Source organism: Hermetia illucens, chromosome 1, assembly GCF_905115235.1.
Source record: "Hermetia illucens chromosome 1, iHerIll2.2.curated.20191125, whole genome shotgun sequence".
In the NCBI taxonomy this organism is placed as follows: domain Eukaryota; kingdom Metazoa; phylum Arthropoda; class Insecta; order Diptera; family Stratiomyidae; genus Hermetia; species Hermetia illucens.
Window position 1 is genome coordinate 209,924,973 of NC_051849.1, and position 21,160 is coordinate 209,946,132.

Here is a 21,160-nt window from a genome sequence, read left to right on the forward strand (position 1 = left end):
AGCCAGTGAAGGGATAGCGAATACATTCAACGCGCTTATTTTATTCTTCCCCGAGAGATGCGATTTCAGCACTAGCTTTACACGTCACAAGAATTCGGACAGCAGAGCATCCTTCAGATCACCAACTCGAGTATGGGTTCCTTGCAGAATTCCTAGGGGCTTGTAGAAGTCTGTCTCGGTCATAGTTTCGATGTGGAGGTCACCAATGCTATGTCTGGCATGCGGTTCGTGATGACCTTTGCGGATGGCTTGGATTCGACACTTGTCTAGTCCAAACTCCATCCGAATATCACGGCTGAATATGTCTATTATTCGCAACAGACTTCTAAGATGGTCGTCAGTACCAGCATACAGCTTGATGTCATCTAAGTACATCAAGTGTGTCAGTTCCTAGCTTCATTCGGTTGCCATGAAAGGGGGTTCAGTGCCATACAAAACCCAAGGGGACTCAACGAATCCGCGTATACGGCACCCTCACATGTACGCACTGATGAGGTGGTATGCCACCCTTCCATTACTGTCGCCAAAAACTTTATTAGTTTCGGATCAATGCGATACAGATATAGGGTATCGATTAGCCAGGTATGCGGGACGCTATCAAAAGCCTTGGCATAATCGATATAGCAACTAAAGAGGTTTCTTTGGCCTCTAGTTGCTTGTCCTACAACTACCGAGTCGATAATGAGTTGCTCTTTGTAACCACTTAACCAACTCGGCAGCCCTTCTGCTCCTCGGACAGAATGTTGTTGGTCTCGAGGTGGGCACTAACCCTTCCATTAATAATGGACGCTTTGAATTTGTAGAGGATTGGTAAGCAAGTAATCGGTCTTGTGTCTGCGGGGTCCTTCTTAGGGATAAGGTAGATAATCCCCGCAGTGAGGAAGGGTGGAAATTCCTCCGGCCGACTCATGACCTTATTTATAGTGTGCGCCAACCGACTGTGTACGCTGGTAAATTTCTTATACCAGAAATTCTGCACCCGATCCAGACCTGGGCCCCTCCAGTTCTTCGAGCTGTTTATGGCTCGTCGAATTTCCTTTTCGATAACATCCGCCAAATTCATGCCAGGCGTATTAGCAAGGCGGGTGCCTTTGGCGATGATCCACTCAGCATGCTCTCATTTTTGATGGTGCTGCCAGGTGTTGGGATAGCTTCCTCAGTGAGTAATCTGCAAGACTGCAAAGCTCCTGCACTTTCCTCACTTACCCCCTGAGACGCTACAGTGGCGTACAGTCATTCAGACTGAAGTTATCCATCCCTCCTTTTTTCACAATCGGGTTTGGGACTGGCTTTGGCGGATTGATAATAATTATTATTGCCATACTTGCATTATTTTATGAAGATAACAAAAATGGAAAATTGTTAATTTTGGAAAAAAATGAAAGAACGATACTTCAAAAGATAGAGAATTCTTCCTCTAAGGAAGGGGAAGTTATGTATAACCAGACATCTGGTCCCATTATTTCCCATGAATCAAAATTCTGTTAGATCAGGTAAAATTTCACATGCTGGAAATGCGATCGCAAGCATAATGGACAGGTATAAAGTGCAGCACTAAATAAATACGTCTGGTCATACATAGCAAGGAGTAGTCCCTTTAATTAACTTAAGACGGTCACTATGTCCGCCGGTGTACCGACATTAAGGGGGTAATCCCGTGTGAAGGCCATTTTTTGGCATTTTTTAGAAATTTTTTGTGAAGAACTGGATAGAGATACAAATACGAATTTTTCACCATAGCTTTATTAATATCTTGAACGGGCATGGTAGTTTTTCCAGCCCGATCGCATAGCTCGTTATTAAAATGCAGAGCAATTTATACACCCATCTCCAAAAAAAGATGTTTTTCTGCTCCCACGCTAGACCTAACTACAGTCCGCAAACTAGGATTATTAAAAAATATTAAAAGCTAAATTTTTGGTGGCGTGTTAACTATTTTTTTCCGAATTTTGGTGTTTTTTACCGCTTCTTCAATGAATAAAAAAAAAAACTACTGAATGAATCGCAATCATTCTAGTTTGCGGACCGTATAAATATGTTCTGAACAAGTCGTGAAAATTTCAAAGAATTTCATTGGATAGACTTTTGGCTATGGTGGCAGCCGATTTTCAAAATGCAATTTCGGGAAAAACGCATTTAAAAAGTAGAATGCGATTTTTAGCCATAAAACTTTAACTGACGATTAATCTGCTACACCTGGTCCATAAACTTTAGGTTTCTTGAAGAAACAGATATACAGCCTTGGCTTCAATTCTTGTCCTTTTAGCGAACTGATTCGAACGTCATTCGGACCAATAAATACGAGCGTTATTACGGCGATCGACATAAATCTGGCATGTGACTTATCACGTGTTTAACACTATAATTTCCGAAAGACTCCGAATATCAAAAAATCGCTTTGCCCATATATTTTACACTATATCTAGATACAATCGAGACCAAAAAAAATTCGATTCCGCAAATTCGACACACGGGATGACCCTCTTAAAGTATAAGGCCTACAAATAAGTTCTGTCGGTTTTTTCTTTAAATTTGAAGCTTTATTGTGAACAATTGGTTACACATTCATTGTTCAAAGTATTGCCCATCGCTAGCCACAACCTTCTTCCATCTTTCAGACAATTCATAGATACCATCGCGCCAAAAATTGACCTGCTTGGCCGCTATCCACTCATCGAGCCATTTTTTGAGTTCGTCGTAATTGGAGAAGTGCTGGTCAGCCAAGCCATGCTGCATCGACCGGAACAAATGGTAATCAGAAGGAGCAATGTCTGGAGAGTACAGCGAGTGGGGTAGGACTTCCCATTTCAACGTTTCTAGATATGTTCTAAAGGGCTGTGCAACATGTGGACGAGCATTGTCATGTTGCAAAATAACTTTATCATGCCTTTGCTGGTATTGCGCCCGTTTTTTCTTGAGTTCGCGGCTCAAACGCATCATTTGACGTCGGTAGAGTTTGCCCGTGACCGTTTCGTTCGGTTTTAGCAGCTCCTAGTATGCCACACCCAGCTGGTCCCACCATATACACAGCATGATCTTCTCACCATGAATATTCGCTTTGGCCGTCGATGATGAGGCATGGCCGGGGTATCCCCACGTTGCCCGACGCTTGGGATTATCGTAATGGATCCACTTTTCATCGCCAGTAACTATTCGATGCAGAAAACCCTTCCTTTCTTGTCGTTGGAGCAGATGTTCGCACGTGAAAAAACGGCGTTCGACGTCTCTTGGCTTCAGTTCATACGGAACCCAATTTCCGACCTTTCGGATCATTCCCGCTGCTTTTAAACGGTTGCAAATGGCTTGCTGAGTGACTCCAAGTGTTTTTCCAAGTTCTTCTTCCATTTGCGATGGATCTTGGTCGAGCAATCCCTCTAATTCTTCATCTTCAAAAATTGTTGGCCGTCCGGCGCGCTCTTCGTTTTCCAAGTCAAAATTGCCACTTTTAAACCGTCCAAACCACCTCTGACACGCTCGTTCAGATAGAGCATGGTCACCATAAACTTCCACCAAAATGCGATGACTTTCGGTTGCTTTTTTCTTCATATTGAAATAATGAAATAGAACTCCCCGCAAAAACACATGATTTGGTACAAAATTGGCCATGTTCGTTGATGAAAAAAGTATTGTTGTTTACACTTCAACTAAATAATTTATACTGACGTTTGTGCCTATTGACAGTAGCTTTCCGATGAATGTTTGGAAATGTGGATCAATGGAAGAAAATCTATTGTGAAAACCGACAGAACTTATTTGTAGACCTTATAAGTAAAGTTTTTTTTTATCAAGTTGGAAATTGGTGTACGTTATTTTGTACAGAGTAAAACGCGGAGTTTTCTCTTTTTTTATCCGCTCCGTTACTAAAGTACAAAACTCACACTTCAATTACGGATTGATTCATGATATTCACCCGTGAAACTTATCCCTCATACTTTAAATGAAACGTAACGAGTTATTTCTGTTTACTTTTCATAATAATATGATGATTGAGTCTCTTCCAAGAAGGAAAATGTATTCTTTGTAGTATCCCAAATTTCCATTCTACCGTCTCAAATTTAAATGCATACGCTCCTCCGGGTCTGCAAACGATTCCGAATGGATATCCATACATATATCCTTTGCTAAATATAGTGCTGACATTTGACTAAGAAGACACCCTAGACTCATACTCTCCCTTAGCGCGCAATACCCTTATTTCGGTTTACTACTGGAACTCATTCCGCACCAACTGATGAGGAATATCAACCGTAAAAGTTCCATAGGTGAAGTGTAAAAATCCTCCACCATAACCAACAAGGAATTTGTAGTGAAGTGGGTTACAGCCGCGTCTATTTTTAGTAGTTCCGGTAGACTTCATTGATGTAATGAAGATATGATCAACAACGCGACCTTTGTTCGATTAACACTATGACTTACTCCACACACTCATTCGAATAACAACAGAATATTCGTGGCAGGTAGAAATGATATAATTAACACGCAAAGTATGCAAGGAAAAAAACGACAAGTAGAGTATAATATGTTTATGACTACGCTACACACTACCATCACTACTTCAGGGTTCCATTAGAACAACGTGGAAAGTGTGATTACTGATTACTGGAATGTACACTTCCTTGGTTATTTGTAGCCTCGTTATACTCTGCTTGGCTGTTGTTACGGGTTTCTTATCCTTTTTTACACGAAGCGAACATGCGTGCTTCGGGGCTCAATGTGGAAGAGGAACTTTCCGTTCTATTTTAAACTATTAGGTAACAGTTGAATGGATTGTTATTGTTTTACGCTTGTAGATTCGAAAGCGATATTGTCACATCAGACCCAGAAAGCTAACATATGCAGAGTGAATCATTAGTCGAGCAACTAGTAGGGGTAATTAGCGATTGCGATCAATGGAATCACGTCCACTGCAAGCTCTATAAATAGACATATATTCGGCATTAAGATGTATCTTTCATCGGTACAAAATTGCCACTGCTACATATTTCGTAACCGGTTACTAGGAGGTCTGGGATCTGAAAGAAACTCTTGCTGTAATGTAATAGAAATCCGGTTGCGGTTACAGAAATATTCGTACATAATATAATTTTATTTATAATTATACTCCAAAAAGTTCAAAGCGAACTAATCTTTACAATAACATTTTTTGATGCGTACTCAACAACACAAATCTGCCGAACATTTGAAAACCCAAGGAAAACCTCAAATGTATATTGCAGATCTGATTTGTGATGTTCGAGTACAGTTGATTGCGTTACTGTTTCATTGTAAACTCTTTCATAGGAAATTCTAAAATTCGATTATGTCCAATTTTATTCATGCCTGTAAAATTGGTTCGAATTAAGGAGAAGTAATTCAACTCATTAAACAGAATCGACATGGAAATAATGAGGACATGAGGGCATGAAGCTCACCGATTAGATAATGCAGACATTTGTCACGATCATAAATGCACAGAACTACGTAAAATTATTTTTGCGGACTCTTGACAGTACCCCCCTCAGTATTACGGTCTGTGAAATATGGTCATAGGATAGTATACCAGGTGTACAAGCCTAAATTCGCTGTTTGCCCACAGATGGCGTCAGTGAGCGTATCAAGCTGCTATGAGTACGCCATATTTTTTTCTTAGTAGGACATTTGTCAACAATTATCAGTCCATATCATCAGCAATTTCATACAAAAACATATTTTTCCTCTTCAATAATCATGTCCAGTTTTGTTCCCGGAAAAAAGCATTTGTAGGAAGCTCTACTTTTTTGCTTCAATTTGAAGAAATCAGGCGCATCGAATGCTTGTGGAGGCCCACGGCGACAATGCTCTTTCGGAAACAATGTGCCGAGACTGATTCCGTCGATTCAAAGATGGCGATTTCGCTCTGAGCAACAAGGAGCGTGAAAATCGGCCCAGGAAAGTCAAGGACCACGAATTGGAGGCTCGTTTGAATGAGGATGATACTCAAACGCAGAAAATAATCGCCAAGTAGTTAGGTGTTTCTCAACAAGCTGTTTCCATGCGTCTACATGCAATAGGTAAGATTCAAAAGATCGGAAAATGGGTGCCGCATAAATTGAACGATAGGCAGATGGAGCGGCGCCAAAACACATGCGAAATCTTGCTTGCCAGACACAAAAGAAAGATGTTTTTGTATCGGATTGTGACCGGCGACGAAAAGTGGACTTATTTCGAGAATCCTGAACGAAAAAAAATCGTTGGTTGATACCGACGAAGACGATGCTGTGCGTGTGGTGGGATCAGCGGGGTATTCTCTACTATGAATTGTCGAAACCTGATGGAACTGTCGATGCCCACCGTAGTCACCAACTCATCAAATTGCATCGTGCTCTGAATGAAAAACGGGTGAAATATCAGGAAAGACATGAAAAGCCGATTTTCCTTCAAGATAATGTTCCGTCCCACAAGTCGAAAAAAGTTCAAAACTACTTAGAAAAACTCAACTGGGAGATACTACCCCACCTCGCTTATTCACCAGACCTGGCCCCATCTGACTATCATCTGTTTTCATCAATGGGCCATCCGCTCGCTGAGCAGAACTTCAATTCTTACACCGACTTCCGAAAATGGCTTGTTGATTGGTTTGCCTTGAAAGATCAACAATTTGATTGGGATGGTATCCATAAATTATCCAAGAGATGGAAAAAATGTGTAGATAGCAAGGGCCAGTATTTTGGATTAAGGTTTTTTTTTGGTTGCTATAAAAAAATGTTTTCTTGAAAAAAAAAACAGGATTGATGTTTGTACACCTGGTAGGTTGCAGCAGAAAGTCGCGAATTGGCACTCCCTATGGAGGGCAAAACGGGAAAACGAGTTCTGAACCAACCAATCAACAGTTTTTCTACCGAATCTCCATCTCCTTTTTCACGTGGTGATTGTTGGGAGTTTTTTCAAATAAAAATCTCCAGAAGTAGGATAAAATTGAATCCCCTGCACATAAAAATGTGGCGCGACAGGATCTGCAGCATTCGAAATTTATTTCGAATGTTGCGGATGCGGACGGGTAGATGGCGCGGAACTCTCCACTCGCTTATTTTCGGAACGCACCAGGGGAGTGGAGAATTAGCGGTGGAAAAATGCCGTTGGATGGGACAGTAAGGACCGCATGGAAATAAGCCGGTCTCTTCTGTTTCCAACCGCGGCGGCGTAAACATCACATCATATATAAAGATACATCACCTTGTGAATTTTGAGTATAAAGACTAAAAAGATTATATACATAATTGATTTCATAAGTTAAGTATAATTGTGCTGAAGGAATATATATTCAGGTTAAAGTTTTACATAATTTTGACGTAAAAGCTTAGAAATAAAAGAAAGACTAAAAAAACGTGACAAACTGGAATAATTGATCCTCCAATTGCGGGTTAGTGTTAGGGTGACAACCTTATCAAAAGAAACTGCATCCCATGAGCTCCGCAATGAATTGGACACACAGCGACGGACCTGGCAAAGAAAAATTTTTTTTTGAAATAGTTCTCCGGATAATGAGCAAGTCTCTGCCCTCTCCCACTATAGAGGTAATATTATTGTGCTGAAAGAAATGCGCCGGATAGGGACCGATATCCTGGACAAAAGGACTATATTTTATAGCCGCCATGGGAGTAGGTTTTCTAGTCCATCAAAAAAATGAAATCTGCTGTTATCGATTATGCCTTGCAAGCCAATTTCGAAACATCAGTCGCGAAAACGTTCACACCCCTACAGAGATGACTGCAGCGTCGGCAGTGGGATGAATTCTCGAATTTTTTTCAGGTATTTTTATGTCATACCTGACTTGAAGATTTCAACAACTAAGCTGCGAGGGAGACTTATTTTCAGAGATGATGTCGATCCCTATAGCTTGCTTAAATGTACCAATGACAACGATTTGCTGCCTGTTCAAATAATTCTCAGTATGATGACTCATCGCACTCTTTCTATTGGCATTAATGGGCAGAAAATCGAGGGTGTCGAACAATTTGTATATATTCTGTGGACGATGGCACTGAACTGGATGCCGCAACGTCAAGTCTGCTTCCACTGTTTTGTTCAAAATTTGGAAATGAAATTACTGTATCTCAACACCACCATCAAATTATGGCTCTTCCGAGTCAATATTCTTTCTATGCTGCTATAGGCAGCACATTGAAAATAACCACCGCTGTTAGTGGGAAGCACCAAATAATAACAAATGAAGAATTTCATCGATGTTCAGGGCAGGGCGGAAGCGTTCATCAGAAAGCGGAGATGATAATGGATAGGTTGCACTTTAAGGAATAACGAAAACTCCCTTGTAGGTTATGCTATGAAGTGGAACACCCAAAGGGGGACGCCCTCGAACTGTGTGGCGTAAACAGTGGAGGAGTGTAACCTTCGAATAAAGCGTTTTGCTAACAAACGACAGCGATGGCAGATAGATGAGGTTGACGCGCCATTGCTACCATTGCCTTATTTTTCGATATTTCTTCATGAAAATCTTACACAATATCCTTCGAATGTCATACCTTAATCATCATTGATTTTAATAGATATACTTTAACTGTGTCGTCGATGATGCAAATGCGCAGCATATTTGTTTGCGCAGTAGCAAATGCCATCCTAGAGGTGACAAGTTATTTGATTTTATCACCTCAGCTGGTCTGATGACCGCGAATGTATAGTGCGCCCCTATATTCGTGAGGCCAGGAAGAAGTGAAATAATTGACCTAACAATTCGCACTTCAAAACTGTTAGAGTTGATTAGAGGCTAGATGAAGTCTCACTCTCAGATCACCGTTTCTTACAATTTGGTCTTACTATTGCAGCGGGCTGTAATACAAAGACGGAATCCTAGGAAAACGGATTAGACAAAGTTCAATTCTTGGCGACAAAGTGGGGCTCCCTAGCCGTCTAAGAACTCCTTTGACGATAGAAGATCAACTGGAAACTCTGAATACGCACACTTTCAGAGTGCTTTGAAGAGGCTTGTCCTATTTCCCGAGGCCAACGTGGTAAAACGGTTCCATGGTGGAACCGAGAACTGCAGAGACTCAGGAAATCAACCAGAAGACTTCTAAATTGTGCTTGCAAAAGCAATAAAGATGAAGACTGATTAAATTTCCGGAACTCACAGCGTGAATATAAGAGGCTCGTAAAACGTTCAAAACGAGAGGCTTTTAGAGCATACTATGAGAAACTGGAAGGTGAAAGGGAGACTCCAGGTTGTGCAGAGCCCTTAACAAGGATGAGTCGGGGGTCTGGAGAGACTGGTTGAGCGTCACATTCGCGAGAAGGCGCTAAAGTAACACCCCCTAAATGGAAACCAACATGCTTGCCAACGTGGAAATACCTGTGAGTTTGTTCTTAATACTTTGGTTTCAGGGGGCGCAGGGCATTGGAAGAGTCATTGGGAGAACTGAATCTAGTTTTCGTAATGCCTTCCGATTCTCAGATCCCCATATAATTGCTTGGTAGAAGATATGAGGTTATCTTGAAACGGAAAGAAAACTGGGACGAACCAGAAGAATGCGTGTCAGGATATATTGACGTCTTCTACACCGATGGCTCAAAGGTAGAAAATGGTTATGGACCAGGGGTCTACCTCTCAAATAAAAACGAAAAGTGGGGTTTTCCTTTGGGACAATACACAACGGTCTTTCAGGCTTAAGTATATGCGATCCTAAGGGCGAGAACCTGGATGATTGACGAGTGGTTGAAGGGCAGGCACATCACAATCTGTAGCGATAGTCAAGGTGCATTGAGAGCGTGGAGTAGTACTTTGATCACTTCAAAAATCGTTCAGGAATGTAGAAACCGATTGAATTCCGTTTATGGATTCAATACAGTGGATTTACTCTGGGTAACTGGTCATTGTGGTGTAGAGGGAAATGAAATTTCGGATGCCTTAGCAAAAGAGGCTTCAACTTACCCCATGCCCGGACCGGAACCAGCGATTGGGGTGTCGGTAGCATTAGCTGATGTTGCTATCAAAAACTGGGAACAAGCTTTCCATAATGACAGGTGGCTAAGCCTTAATGCTGCTGGACAGACCAAACTTTTCCTGGCAGAACTAAACAAACGTACGGCAAAGTTTATCCTGTCGAAAAGCAGGAAGACTTGCAGAAATATTGTGGGCATTCTGACTGGCCTTAATTCACTATATGTGTCACAACACACAGCCTAGTTATTACAAAGTGAAGTGATACTTATATACAATGATGTCGTGGGCGTACAGTGAATCCGCACGAAAATGAGTAGGATTAAGTAAGATTTTCATTAAGTGAGATTTTGTCCGGATAGCTAAGTAGCGCACGAGGCTGTCGTACGGAAAGTCGCGGTTCATATCTCGCTGGCGGCAGCGGGATTTGAATCTTGATTTGACGTCGGATACAAGTCGACTCAGCTGTGAATGAGTACCTGTACCAAAGCAGGGTAATAATCTCGGGCGAGCGCATTGCTGGTCAACAGTTGCACCATCTATTCATCGACTTTAAAGCCGCCTATGATAGCATAGGTAAAACTGGTGGCCATGAGAGAACTCGGTATCCCGACGAAACTAATAAGGCTGACTAGGCTGACCCGGACAAATATCCGAGGCCAGATAAAAGCAGCAGGATCACTCTCAAGACCATTCGACATCAACAACGGTCTACGACAAGGGGATACCCTATCATGCATCCTCTTTAACCTGGCCCTCGAAAAAGTGATCCGTGATGCTGATGTAAATGCAAGAGGTGCGATTTTCTTTAAGTCCACCCAACTACTGGCCTATGCTGACGATATCGACATTATGGGAAGAACCACCCTAGACGTACAAACTGCCTTCATCCAGATCGAGCAGGCGGCGCGAGATCTTGGGCTGCACATCAATGAAGGCAAGAGAAAATATATGGTGGCAACATCAGCACCAAGACGAACCAACCAACAACATCAAACTGCACTGGTCAAACAGGAAGAATAAGGATAGGAGAATATAACTTTGAGACCATTGACAATTTCTCCTATCTAGGGTCGAAAATCAAAACCGATAAAAGCTACAATGATGAAATCCGCGCACGGTTGTTGTCAGCCAACAGAGCCTATTTCAGCTTACAAGTCGGGAAACCGGAAGCTTGACGCTTCAGGTAAAAAAAGGTTTTGTGTTTCCCTATGTGAGGAGCATAACGTAGTTCTCCATTGGCTTGTAGCATTGACCCGAGATATTTAAATCGCTCAGTTCTGGGCAGGTTACCACCATTGCCAGAACTCAGCGATTTAAATATCTGGAGGGGCAGATTACTGCCATTGAAAGAACTGAGCGATTTAAATATCTCGAGTCAATGCTACCAGCCAATGGAGAACTGCGTAATAAAATGTTTCAAGCATTAACGCCACCTGGATGAAGTGACATTCCGCAACTGGTGTTCTTTGTGATCGACGTATCAGCGCACGTCCCAAATCTAAAATTTACTGCAATGTCGTCCGTCTGTCGCTCTCTATAGTTTGAGTGTTGACAATAAAGGACAATGAACGGCGTCTTACGGTAATGGGGACGAAAATGTTGCATTGCACTGGTGGCTTGACACTTTTTGATCACATCTGAAATGAGAATATCCGCGATCGATATGGGTTTGCACCGATTGTGGAAAAACTGCAAGAGAGGCGTTTTCGATGGTGTGGTCACGTAATTCACGCTAACGAGAATTCAACAACCAGTATTGATCAGAACATCGAAAGCAATGGTAAGCAACCAAAAACCCGGCCAAAACAATGGTGGCTTGATACGCTGGATGGGGATTTAAAGGTATCGCGATTACATCCTGATCAGGCATTTGATAAAATAAAATGACGAAACCGATCATCACGAGCCACTCCGCTTGTGAACTGAAGGCTGAAGAAAAAGAAAAAGATGTGAGGAGGATTCTATTGGCATCTATTTTTTAGAAAGTAATTTAAATAAATCATTTGATGGAAAGTGTCCGGATAGCTGAGTGGTTAGAGCACAAGGCTGTCGTACGGAAGGTCGCGGTTCAAATCTCGCTGGCGACAGTGGGATTTGTAACGTGATTTGACGTCGGATACCAGTCGACTCAGCTGTGAATGAGTACCTGAGTCAAATCAGGGTAATAATCTCGGGCGAGCGTAATGCTGACCACATTGCCTCCTACAGTGTTCTGTAGTGTACCGTTACGGTCTTGAATGAAGTGCTCTAACACACTTCAAGGCCCTGATCCAATATGGATTGTTGTGCCAGCGATTATTATTATTATTATTATTTGATGGAAAGCACTGTGTTGAAATAGTCAACCTCATACGCTTCACACTCTGAGTTTAATATTATTAGCAAATGCCAACAATTTAACCAACATCAAATATAAACAAGTCGGGAAACCGGAAGCTGGACGCTTCAGGTACGAAAGGTTTTCTGTAATTCTTAGTACGTAGCACGTAATATATCCATATATTATGTGAGAGTATTTACTTTCGGGTGATATTGACATTCATAGCCTTCAATTTTCAAAGAAGCAACAAATTTGAGGTTTTATAACTTTGTTAGTAATAGTGCGATTTCCACCAAACTTGGTAAGATCATGCTCTATATTATAGCCTATATCACTGAAAAATTTCATGGTACTAAGATGAACTTAAGGGGGGTTTCCAACCAATTACAAAAAATTGTAGTAATATACTATTATTAACTTTATTTAAACAGATATCGGCATGGAAGGTATTTCGGAGCCCAGGCACCATAAAGTGGCAGCCTCCTGATTTTTTTCAGATTTTTCGGTTTGGTAGTTTCTGAGAATGGCCCTCTTAAAGAAGTGATCAATTTCAACCCTCCGCGCTCCCCACCTTTCCAACGAATGTCAAAACTAAGATCGGCGTTGAAAAGTACTAATCGGGACCTTTAATTTGATACCCCACATGACTATATTTGATGAAAAAAAATTTTACACCCCCCTTTTGCATGTATGGGGACCCCCCTTAAATTCAACGTAAAAGGATGTAATTCACTGTATGCGTGAGCGTTCACAGTTCCCACCTTTCTACCAAATTTGGTGTCAATCGCTATAACCGTCTCCGAGAAAAATGCGTGTGACGGACAGACAGACAGACAGAACCAACAGGCCAGAAGGAGGAAACCGTACAGCGAATCTAGGAAACTCGACCAGCGTTGCGAAGCCCAAGACCAGCGAAAACGATGGATGGACTAAAGTTACCAACAAAAAAGCGGAACGAAAAGCAAAAGTGCGAACTCGTCCAGATGTAATTGTTATCTCCAGTAAGGGCAATCTGTCCTACGCGGAGATACTCAAAAAGGTCAAAGCGGATTCCGACCTAAAAGATCTGAGCGGAAATGTAAACCGAATCCGAAGAACCCAGAAAGGGGATCTCATGTTCGAGCTGAAAAGATCCAGCTTGGGCAAAACTGATGACTTTCGCACTCAAGTGAAAAACTTACTTGGGGAGAATGCCGCAGTGCGTGCCCAAAAACATGAGATCTTTATATAATGCAAGGATCTCGATGAAGTAACATCGAAAGAAGAAATTTGTACTGCTCTGAAGGAGCAATTCAAGTTGAAAGAACTCACCGAGGAGTCAGTTGTGAGGTTGCGAAAAGCCTATGGTGGTACTCAAACGGCCACAATACGAGTACCAGCGGAGGCAGCACAGATGTTGTTGGCTGCCGGAAAGGTTCGGATTGGATGGGTTGTCTGCCGTTTAAGGGAACAAATTTAACTGAAGAGGTGCTTTAAATGCCTTATGTTTGGGCACTTCGCGAAGGCCTGCACCAGCAGCATTGATCGATCCGATCGATGCAGAAGGTGTGGGAAGAAAGGCCATATTGCCAGAGAGTGCAATAAGGACCCCAAATGCCTATTGTGCGAAGTAAAAGAGGGACAGGATAACCGGCATATTGCCGGAAGTGGTAAATGTCCGGAATTTAAGAAGGCGCTCACTGCAATGAGAAAATGAGGTTTATCCAAATAAACCTCAATCATTGCAGGGTCGCTCAGGATTTACTTGAGCAGGCCACGTTCGAATCTGAGATGGAAATCGCCATCATAAGCGAACCGTATAGACACCGTCACGGTGGCATATGGGTTAAAGATTCGACTGGTGGAGCGGCGATATGGTCTTGCGGTCGACAGGCCATACAATGTACTGCAAGTCAAGCAGGCAGTGGCTTCGTGTGGGCGAAAATAAGTGGTGTATATGTATACAGCTGCTACGCCCCGCCAAGTTTGACACTGTCTTAATTCGAGCAAATGCTTGATAATCTTGTTCTCGACGCGAGGGGACGTAGTCCAAAGGTGATTGCTGGTGATTTCAATGCTTGGGCCCTAGAGTGGAGTAGTAGGGAATCAAATGCTAGGGGGCGCAGTTTATTAGAAGCTTTTGCGCAGATGGACACAGTTTTGGCCAACGAAGGTGCTGTAAACACCTCTACGGAAACAGCCGTCCATCTGGCTCAATGCATTGCCAAAGCGTGTAACGCGTCCATGCCTAGAAGGTGTTCATTCCCCAGTAGAAGACCAAACTACTGGTGGAATGATGAACTGACCGGCCTTCGATCAGCCTGCCACCGAGCCAGAAGAGTGGCTCAGAGGGCGGTAGGTAGAGTCGAACAGGGACAAAAAGAGCGCGCCTATAAGGCAGCCCGCAAAAACCTCAAGGTCGCCATCCAGCGAAGCAAGAAGGAGTGCTTTAAGGAGCTCTGCTCAGAAGCGAACATAAACCCGTGAGGGAATGCCTACAGAATCGTGATGGGACGATTCAGAGGCCGTTCATCTCCGGAGATCACGTGCCCCACCCTCCTGCTAAAAATCATCCAGGGGTTATTCCCCCAGCAAGAGGAGAGCACCGACACATTCCAACCACCTCTGAATGTGACGGCAATTCCGCCAGTCACCAGAGACGAGCTGTTGATATCTGCGGTAGAATAGGAGACAACAAAGCGCCGGGCCTGGACGGAGTACCGAATAAGGCCCTTAAGCTTGCCGTGAAATCCAGACCGGACATGTTCGCTGATTTGTTCGAAGCGTGCATGTCCGAGGGGATATTTCCAATGGCATGGAAGCGGCAGAAGTTGGTACTTCTGCCTAAACCAGGTAAACCTCCAGGTGAACCATCCTCATATCGACCCATATGTCTCCTGGACACGGTGGGGAAAATGCTAGAGTGGGTAATCTATAACAGATTACTCCCGGTTGTCGCGGAGCCAAGGCGGCCTTTCAAATCGGCAGTATGGGTTCCGAAAAGCCAGATCAACCATTGATGCCATCAAATTGGTTACTGGCTTGGCCGAAGATGCAATCCACGGAAAGGGTAGTACCAGCAAATATTGCGTGGTAGTAACCCTGGATGTGAAAAATGCATTCAATTCGGCCAATTGGAATCTAATACGGAAATCTTTAGCGAAGGTTGGTATTCCCGCCTATCTCGCTGCTGTCGTCGATAGTTATTTAACTGAAAGGAGGCTCTGGTATGACATTGATGACGGACACCAGGAGTACGTTGTTTCCGCGGGTGTCCCGCAAGTCTCCGTATTGGACCCACTACTGTGGATCATCATGTACAACGACGTACTTAATCTTCCCTTCCCGAAGGAAACCACAGTGGTGGGTTACGTTGACGACATAGCGCTGGTTGTTGTCGCAAAGCATCTCGAAGATGCTGAGTTATACTCAAGCGAGGCAATCGGTGCTGTTAAAAGTTGGCTAGAGAGCTCTAGTCTGACACTTGCGGAGTAAAAAACGAAAGTGGTCCTTATCACTAAGTGCCGGAAGAGAAATTACGCCTGTATTAGAATCGGGAATCATATCATCACTTCCAAGCCGACCATCAAATACTTGGGGATGGTGATAGAAAGGAAGCTCAGTTATAAGCAACACGTGCAGTATGTTTGCGATAGATTATCCACTGCTAGTATGGCCCTGACGAGGATGATGCTGAACGTGGGAGGGCCACGGCATACCTCTGGGTTGATTATAGCCAAGGTGGTGGCCATAATCATGCTCTATGCGACCCCAGTTTGGAGGAAGGCGTTGCGGATGACAGTTAACACTAACAAAGTGAATGGAGTCTACAGGAGGGCAGCCCTCAGATGATGCAGCATTCGTCATCTCTGGAATGATGCCGATAGACATCTTGTCAGATGAGATGGAGAATATATGCAATACGAAGCTAATCTCTCCCTTATCACAGCCGAAGAAAGCTGAGAGGGAGAGATCCATAAATAGATGGCAAGAGCGGTGGGGACGCTCGGGAAACGGTCGGTGGACTCACAGGCTCATTCCTGTCATCAAAGAGTGGTTGGAGAGACGACACGGTGAGATTAATTATAATCTCACACAGTTTCTCACGGGGCATGGAGGAAATCGCCAATACATGCACAGGTTTAAATTGGAGACCTCACCCGATTGTCAAAATTGCGATGGAGTCCCAGAGGACCCAGAGCATGTATTCTTCCACTGTCCGAGATTTGTGGAAGAAAGGAAGAATCTAGAGGAGACTCTAGGAGAGGGGCTGGTACCAGAAGACCTGGTGCCGAAAATGGTAGCACATCAAGAAAATTGAGATGCGGTCAACTCCATGATCGCATCTATCCAAACCAAACTGCGAAAGGCAGAGAAGAGAAAAGCGCGATCACGTGCGCCGCGCATAGAAGAAAGGTGACTAAGCTAGAATGAGCTGACTCCGCCCCGTGATGTAATACCTTATGGTGGTTCCGCGGGGCAGGGAGGGAGCCGGGGGTGGCTTTAGTGGGTAAAAATCCTACAAGCTGGTGTGTGAAGTTTTCCACCTCCTTAAAAAAAAGACGGACCGTAAACCGATTTTAATAAGTTTTTGTGTTACACAAAACTAGTACTTCACTCGAATGTCACTTATTCTGGTTCATTATGACGTCAGCATCTTATTTGCATGGCCTAATATGCAGCTAATTCGCACAAAGTTGATAAGTTTGAATTGCTATAACTTTGACACTAATAGTCGGATCTCCATGAAACTTGGCATGTGTATGCACGAGGCTGTACTCTATGTTGATGCATAGATGTCGATTTAGTACACCTAGGATGAACTTAAGGGGAGTTTATCAGTCAATTTCTAAAAGTTGGTAATCTATGGGAGGGGGCTGGTGAGGTTCCGAAAATTTCTAAAAGTTGGTAATATACTATTAGTAAGTTTATTTGAGCAGATATCGGAATGGGACATATTTTGAGGCCTAGATTTCATGTAAACGCATCTTCCTGATTTTTTTCGGATTTTTAGGTTGGGTAGTTTCCGAAAATGAATTCTGTCTCACTTTAGGTGCGTACATTTTGACTCCTTACTCGAGACTTTTCATTTGATACAACACGACTATATCCGGCGAACAAAAAATTGAATCCCCCTCTGCATGTATGGGGAGCCCCCCTTTAAACTCCACCTAAGTTTATGCCATTCACTGTATGCGTGGGATTTCATAGTCCTCATCTGTCCACCAAATTTTGTTTGGATCGGTTTAACCGTTTTAGATAAAAGTGCGTGTGATAGACAAAATGAATCGATTTTAATAAGGAAACTTGTTAGCACTGATGAAGGGAACAAGTGGTTCCCGAAATATCGGTATTTGCAAGAATAAATATTCACACCAACGAAAAATAAACACCAAGTTTTTATTATTTCAAGGTTTTGTTTTACGGAAAGCCTTAAAAAAAAGATTTTCTTTTCTAAATTTGACTCCTTAGAATTTCAAAGGGATGCGAACGTATTTGTCAAATCATGCCCCTTTATAGACTTGACATTTTGAAAATATATTGGGATACAAATAGAAAGTTTGGTGCAAAACCTTCTTCTCCTAGCCTAGTTACAGTTTATCGAAATCGTACTCTATTGGAATTCACTGTGATCTAAATATGATATTCAAAATGCAAACGCATTTCCATCTATGATTACTTGCACAGCAAAGTGCTATACACCCTATGCCTGTTTTACATGAAAACCACAAGTCATTCTTACTTAAGGCGCCGGCTTCCGGTTTGTAACTTGTTGCCACCTAATTTTCCTTCATTTCTCTTTTTCGATTGCATTACATTACCAGACAGGAATGCTTGCATATTTCAGTTCTTAATATGCACAATGAAGGTCGACACACAACTAGTGAAAATTCGATTTTGCGGGAAGAGCTTTCCCGTTCCAGCCAAAGTTAAGATGAATAATATTCCATGTGCAAACATAAACTAGTATAAATCCATTTGCAAACAACATCATTGTGCAAATATCGCAGGAATGAGTCTTGTTTACAAAGATCCATTCTCTCCAGCACGAGCTACATTAACGTCACCAAGTCAACATAATTGCATACGTCACATAACACCACCCGCGGCCCGTGTGCGTTTACTATCAAAACTTGAATTTTTTCGGGTGCCACTGTAGTCAACAATTCGCTAGATAAGATATAATCAAAAATTTACCTTTCCACTTCCCGTAGGAGTCAAAGACAACGAGCCTAGAAAAGCTCAAGACACTTTCCCTCACGATCACAGATTGGCGTCTTATTTTCGAATCCTTAACGTGCACTTGTCTGGCTGGCGAACCGATAACGAGCACTCGATGCAAGCGGCAGTGCTAGCAGCAGCAGAAGAGCTTGCAGCGCGTCTCTAATCTTGGCTACGTACTTCGCCGCGGAAATTTTCGCGGCTAATTTGTGCAGGGAGGTCCGCGACTTTCGCAAGAACTCCACCAATGCAAGCAACGCGTAAATGTACAACTGGATCAACTACGTGCAAAGCACCTGAATTACTTCACTACCATCGAGCGGCCAACGAGAAACTCACTGCCAACACCAATTCTTGCAAATCTAATTGAGAATCCCAAAATACCTCCAACACAAAAATCGGTCTCTGTGTTTTGCTACTTTTCTTCTTCTTATATTTGCCGAATCTCGAGCTTTTCCTTATTCGATTTTTTCTTCTGAATGCTCGCGCGTTTTGTTGTTTTCCTATTATTTCTCTTCGATTTTTCACCTTCCCGGACACGATTTTAATCTTTTGAAATTTTTCTCAAATAAACCTTTAAATAAATCACGATGAATTTTTCATTTGAACGTTCCACAATTCAATGTTTTAAATGAGAACGTAAAAAAATACGTAAAATTTTTATGAAAATAATTTATAGAAAATGCCGAGAAGAGATTACGAAAAATCTGACACCCGCGCGCACGGAAAATTTATTTTCTCTGTTGTGGCGTTTTTATTGTATTTGACGGTGACGGATGAAATGAATGGAAATATCGTAGCCGATGGGGCTGCCTGATATTGGGAAAAGTGGTTCGGGTTTGCGGAGGGGAATGTGTGACGAGCGATAAAGGTCTCTGGGCCACTGTTTGATGCGATGCTTGCCACTCGGCACCGAGTGCGAAGTGTCCGCGATGCAGAAGACCGTAGATTTCCCCGCCCATGAAACATCGCATGGGGGTTTGCGCAAAATTCATTGTGGAACTAGTGGAGTGGACGATTTTAAATTTTGCGCAATTGTAAAAAACCGTTAAACTGAAAATAGAAATTATTTTATATTGTTGGGCATTATGTTGCAACGGAACGATTGAATAGAAATTTCTCTTCAATGTTTTGGTTTAATTAGTATTCAAAGTAGGTCTAGTTTCTACTTTAAATGAATAAACTTTGAAAACAACAGATAATCGCAACAATAAAAGACAAAGTTCAGTTGCACTGAAGAAGGGAACAAGTTGTTCCTGAAATATCGATCTATTCCGAATAAAAAACACAAAAAAAAATACTACCAGCGACGGACACGGTGTTGAGTTATAATTTCTAAAAACTTTTTGCTGGAAATACGGCGAACACGCATTGATTATGAAGTTTAGACCCAAAGGTGGCCTGGTCTAACCGGGTTAAAGTTGCATAATTTGGCAAGTTCTCTCGCTAGCGGCTAGAAACCATTTTCGGCCGAGCCAAAAGTGTGTTAGGTCGAGGGTGTCCTCCCTACGCTAGGAAAGATGCTAACAGGTCTCCAAGCCAAGGTGGAGCATCATATAGCTGACCAATGGGGGGTAGGTTTTTAGTATGCGAACTCCGAATACTTTGGGCACCGTCAGTTTCAAATAAGACCCTTACCCTGGTGGCCGAGCTAGCCAGCACAGACATTTTTCCCGGACTACTTCCCTCATTGTGTCTACTATGCTTCCAGGCATTTTATTTTGGAACGTTTGTAGTACCTTCAGGTTTGATTCTTTGACACAGCCCCGGGGTTGGATGCCGTACGTCCATATGGGCCTTAGGATCTGCTTATAAATTAGCAGCTTGTTGTCGATGGTCAGCTGGGAATTCGTCGTCCTCGTCCTTCTTTCTTAGGATGTATCTTTTCCAACGAACGCGGCTAAGAGTTCGCAATTTTTCTTGCTAAGAACCCAAGTTTCCGAGGAATACGTGAGGACTGGCAAGATCATTGTCTTGTACAATAAGAGCTTTGACCCTATGGTGAGACGTTTCGAGCGAAACAGTTTTTGTAAGCTGAAATAGGCTCTGTTGGCTGACAACAACCGTGCGCGGATTTCATCATCGTAGCTGTTATCGGTTTTGATTTTCTACCCTAGATAGGAGAAATTGTCATCGGTCTCAAAGTTGTATTCTCCTATCCTTATTCTTCCTGTTTGACCAGTGCAGTTTGATGTTGTTGGTTTGTTCGTCTTGGTGCTGACGTTACCACCATATATTTTGTCTTGCCTTTATTGATGTGCAGCCCAAGATCTTGCACCGCCTGGTCGATCTGGATGAAGACAGTTTGTGCGTCTTGGATCGTTCTTCCCATGATGTCGATATCGTCAACATAGGCCAGTAGTTGGGTGGACTTAAAGAGGATCGTACCTCTTGCATTTACATCAGCATCACGGATCACTTTCTCGAGGGTCAGGTTAAAGAGGACGCATGATAGGGCATTCCCTTGTCGTAGACCGTTGTTTATGGCCTCGCACATTGGTCAGGGTCAGCCTAGTCAGTCTTATCAATTTCGTCGGAATACCGAATTCTCTCATGACCGTGTGCAGTTTAACCCTGGCTATTCTATCATAGGCGGCTTTAAAGTCGATGAATAGGTGGTGCAACTGGTGTCCATATTCCAACAGTTTTTCCATCGCTTGCCGCAGAGAGAAAATCTGATATGTTGCTGATTTGCGTGGAGTGAAGTCTCTTTGGTATGGGCCAAT

At 42.8% G+C, this 21,160-nt stretch overlaps 1 protein-coding gene and 1 long non-coding RNA gene across 4 annotated transcripts in view; one reads left to right on the top strand and one right to left on the bottom strand.

Annotated features, from left to right (window-relative positions):
* LOC119648401 (probable serine/threonine-protein kinase MARK-A) overlaps positions 1-19,324 on the bottom strand; it is an 89,535-nt gene extending 70,211 nt beyond the window's left edge. The window contains exon 1 of one of the 3 annotated variants that reach the window (XM_038050147.1): positions 17,956-18,169. In XM_038050147.1, coding sequence (XP_037906075.1) covers positions 17,956-18,053 — 98 coding nt within the window. In that variant the 5' untranslated portion in view covers positions 18,054-18,169. Of the gene's footprint in view, positions 1-17,955; positions 18,170-18,410; positions 18,545-18,818 lie in introns of those variants that run through there. The other 2 variants (XM_038050166.1, XM_038050163.1) reach the window with 2 other exon arrangements.
* On the top strand, positions 18,249-19,023 carry LOC119648432. The gene is made up of 2 exons (XR_005249045.1): positions 18,249-18,368; positions 18,428-19,023. It is a non-coding gene; the product is annotated as an uncharacterized LOC119648432 (long non-coding RNA).
* Positions 19,325-21,160: the final 1,836 nt, after the last annotated feature.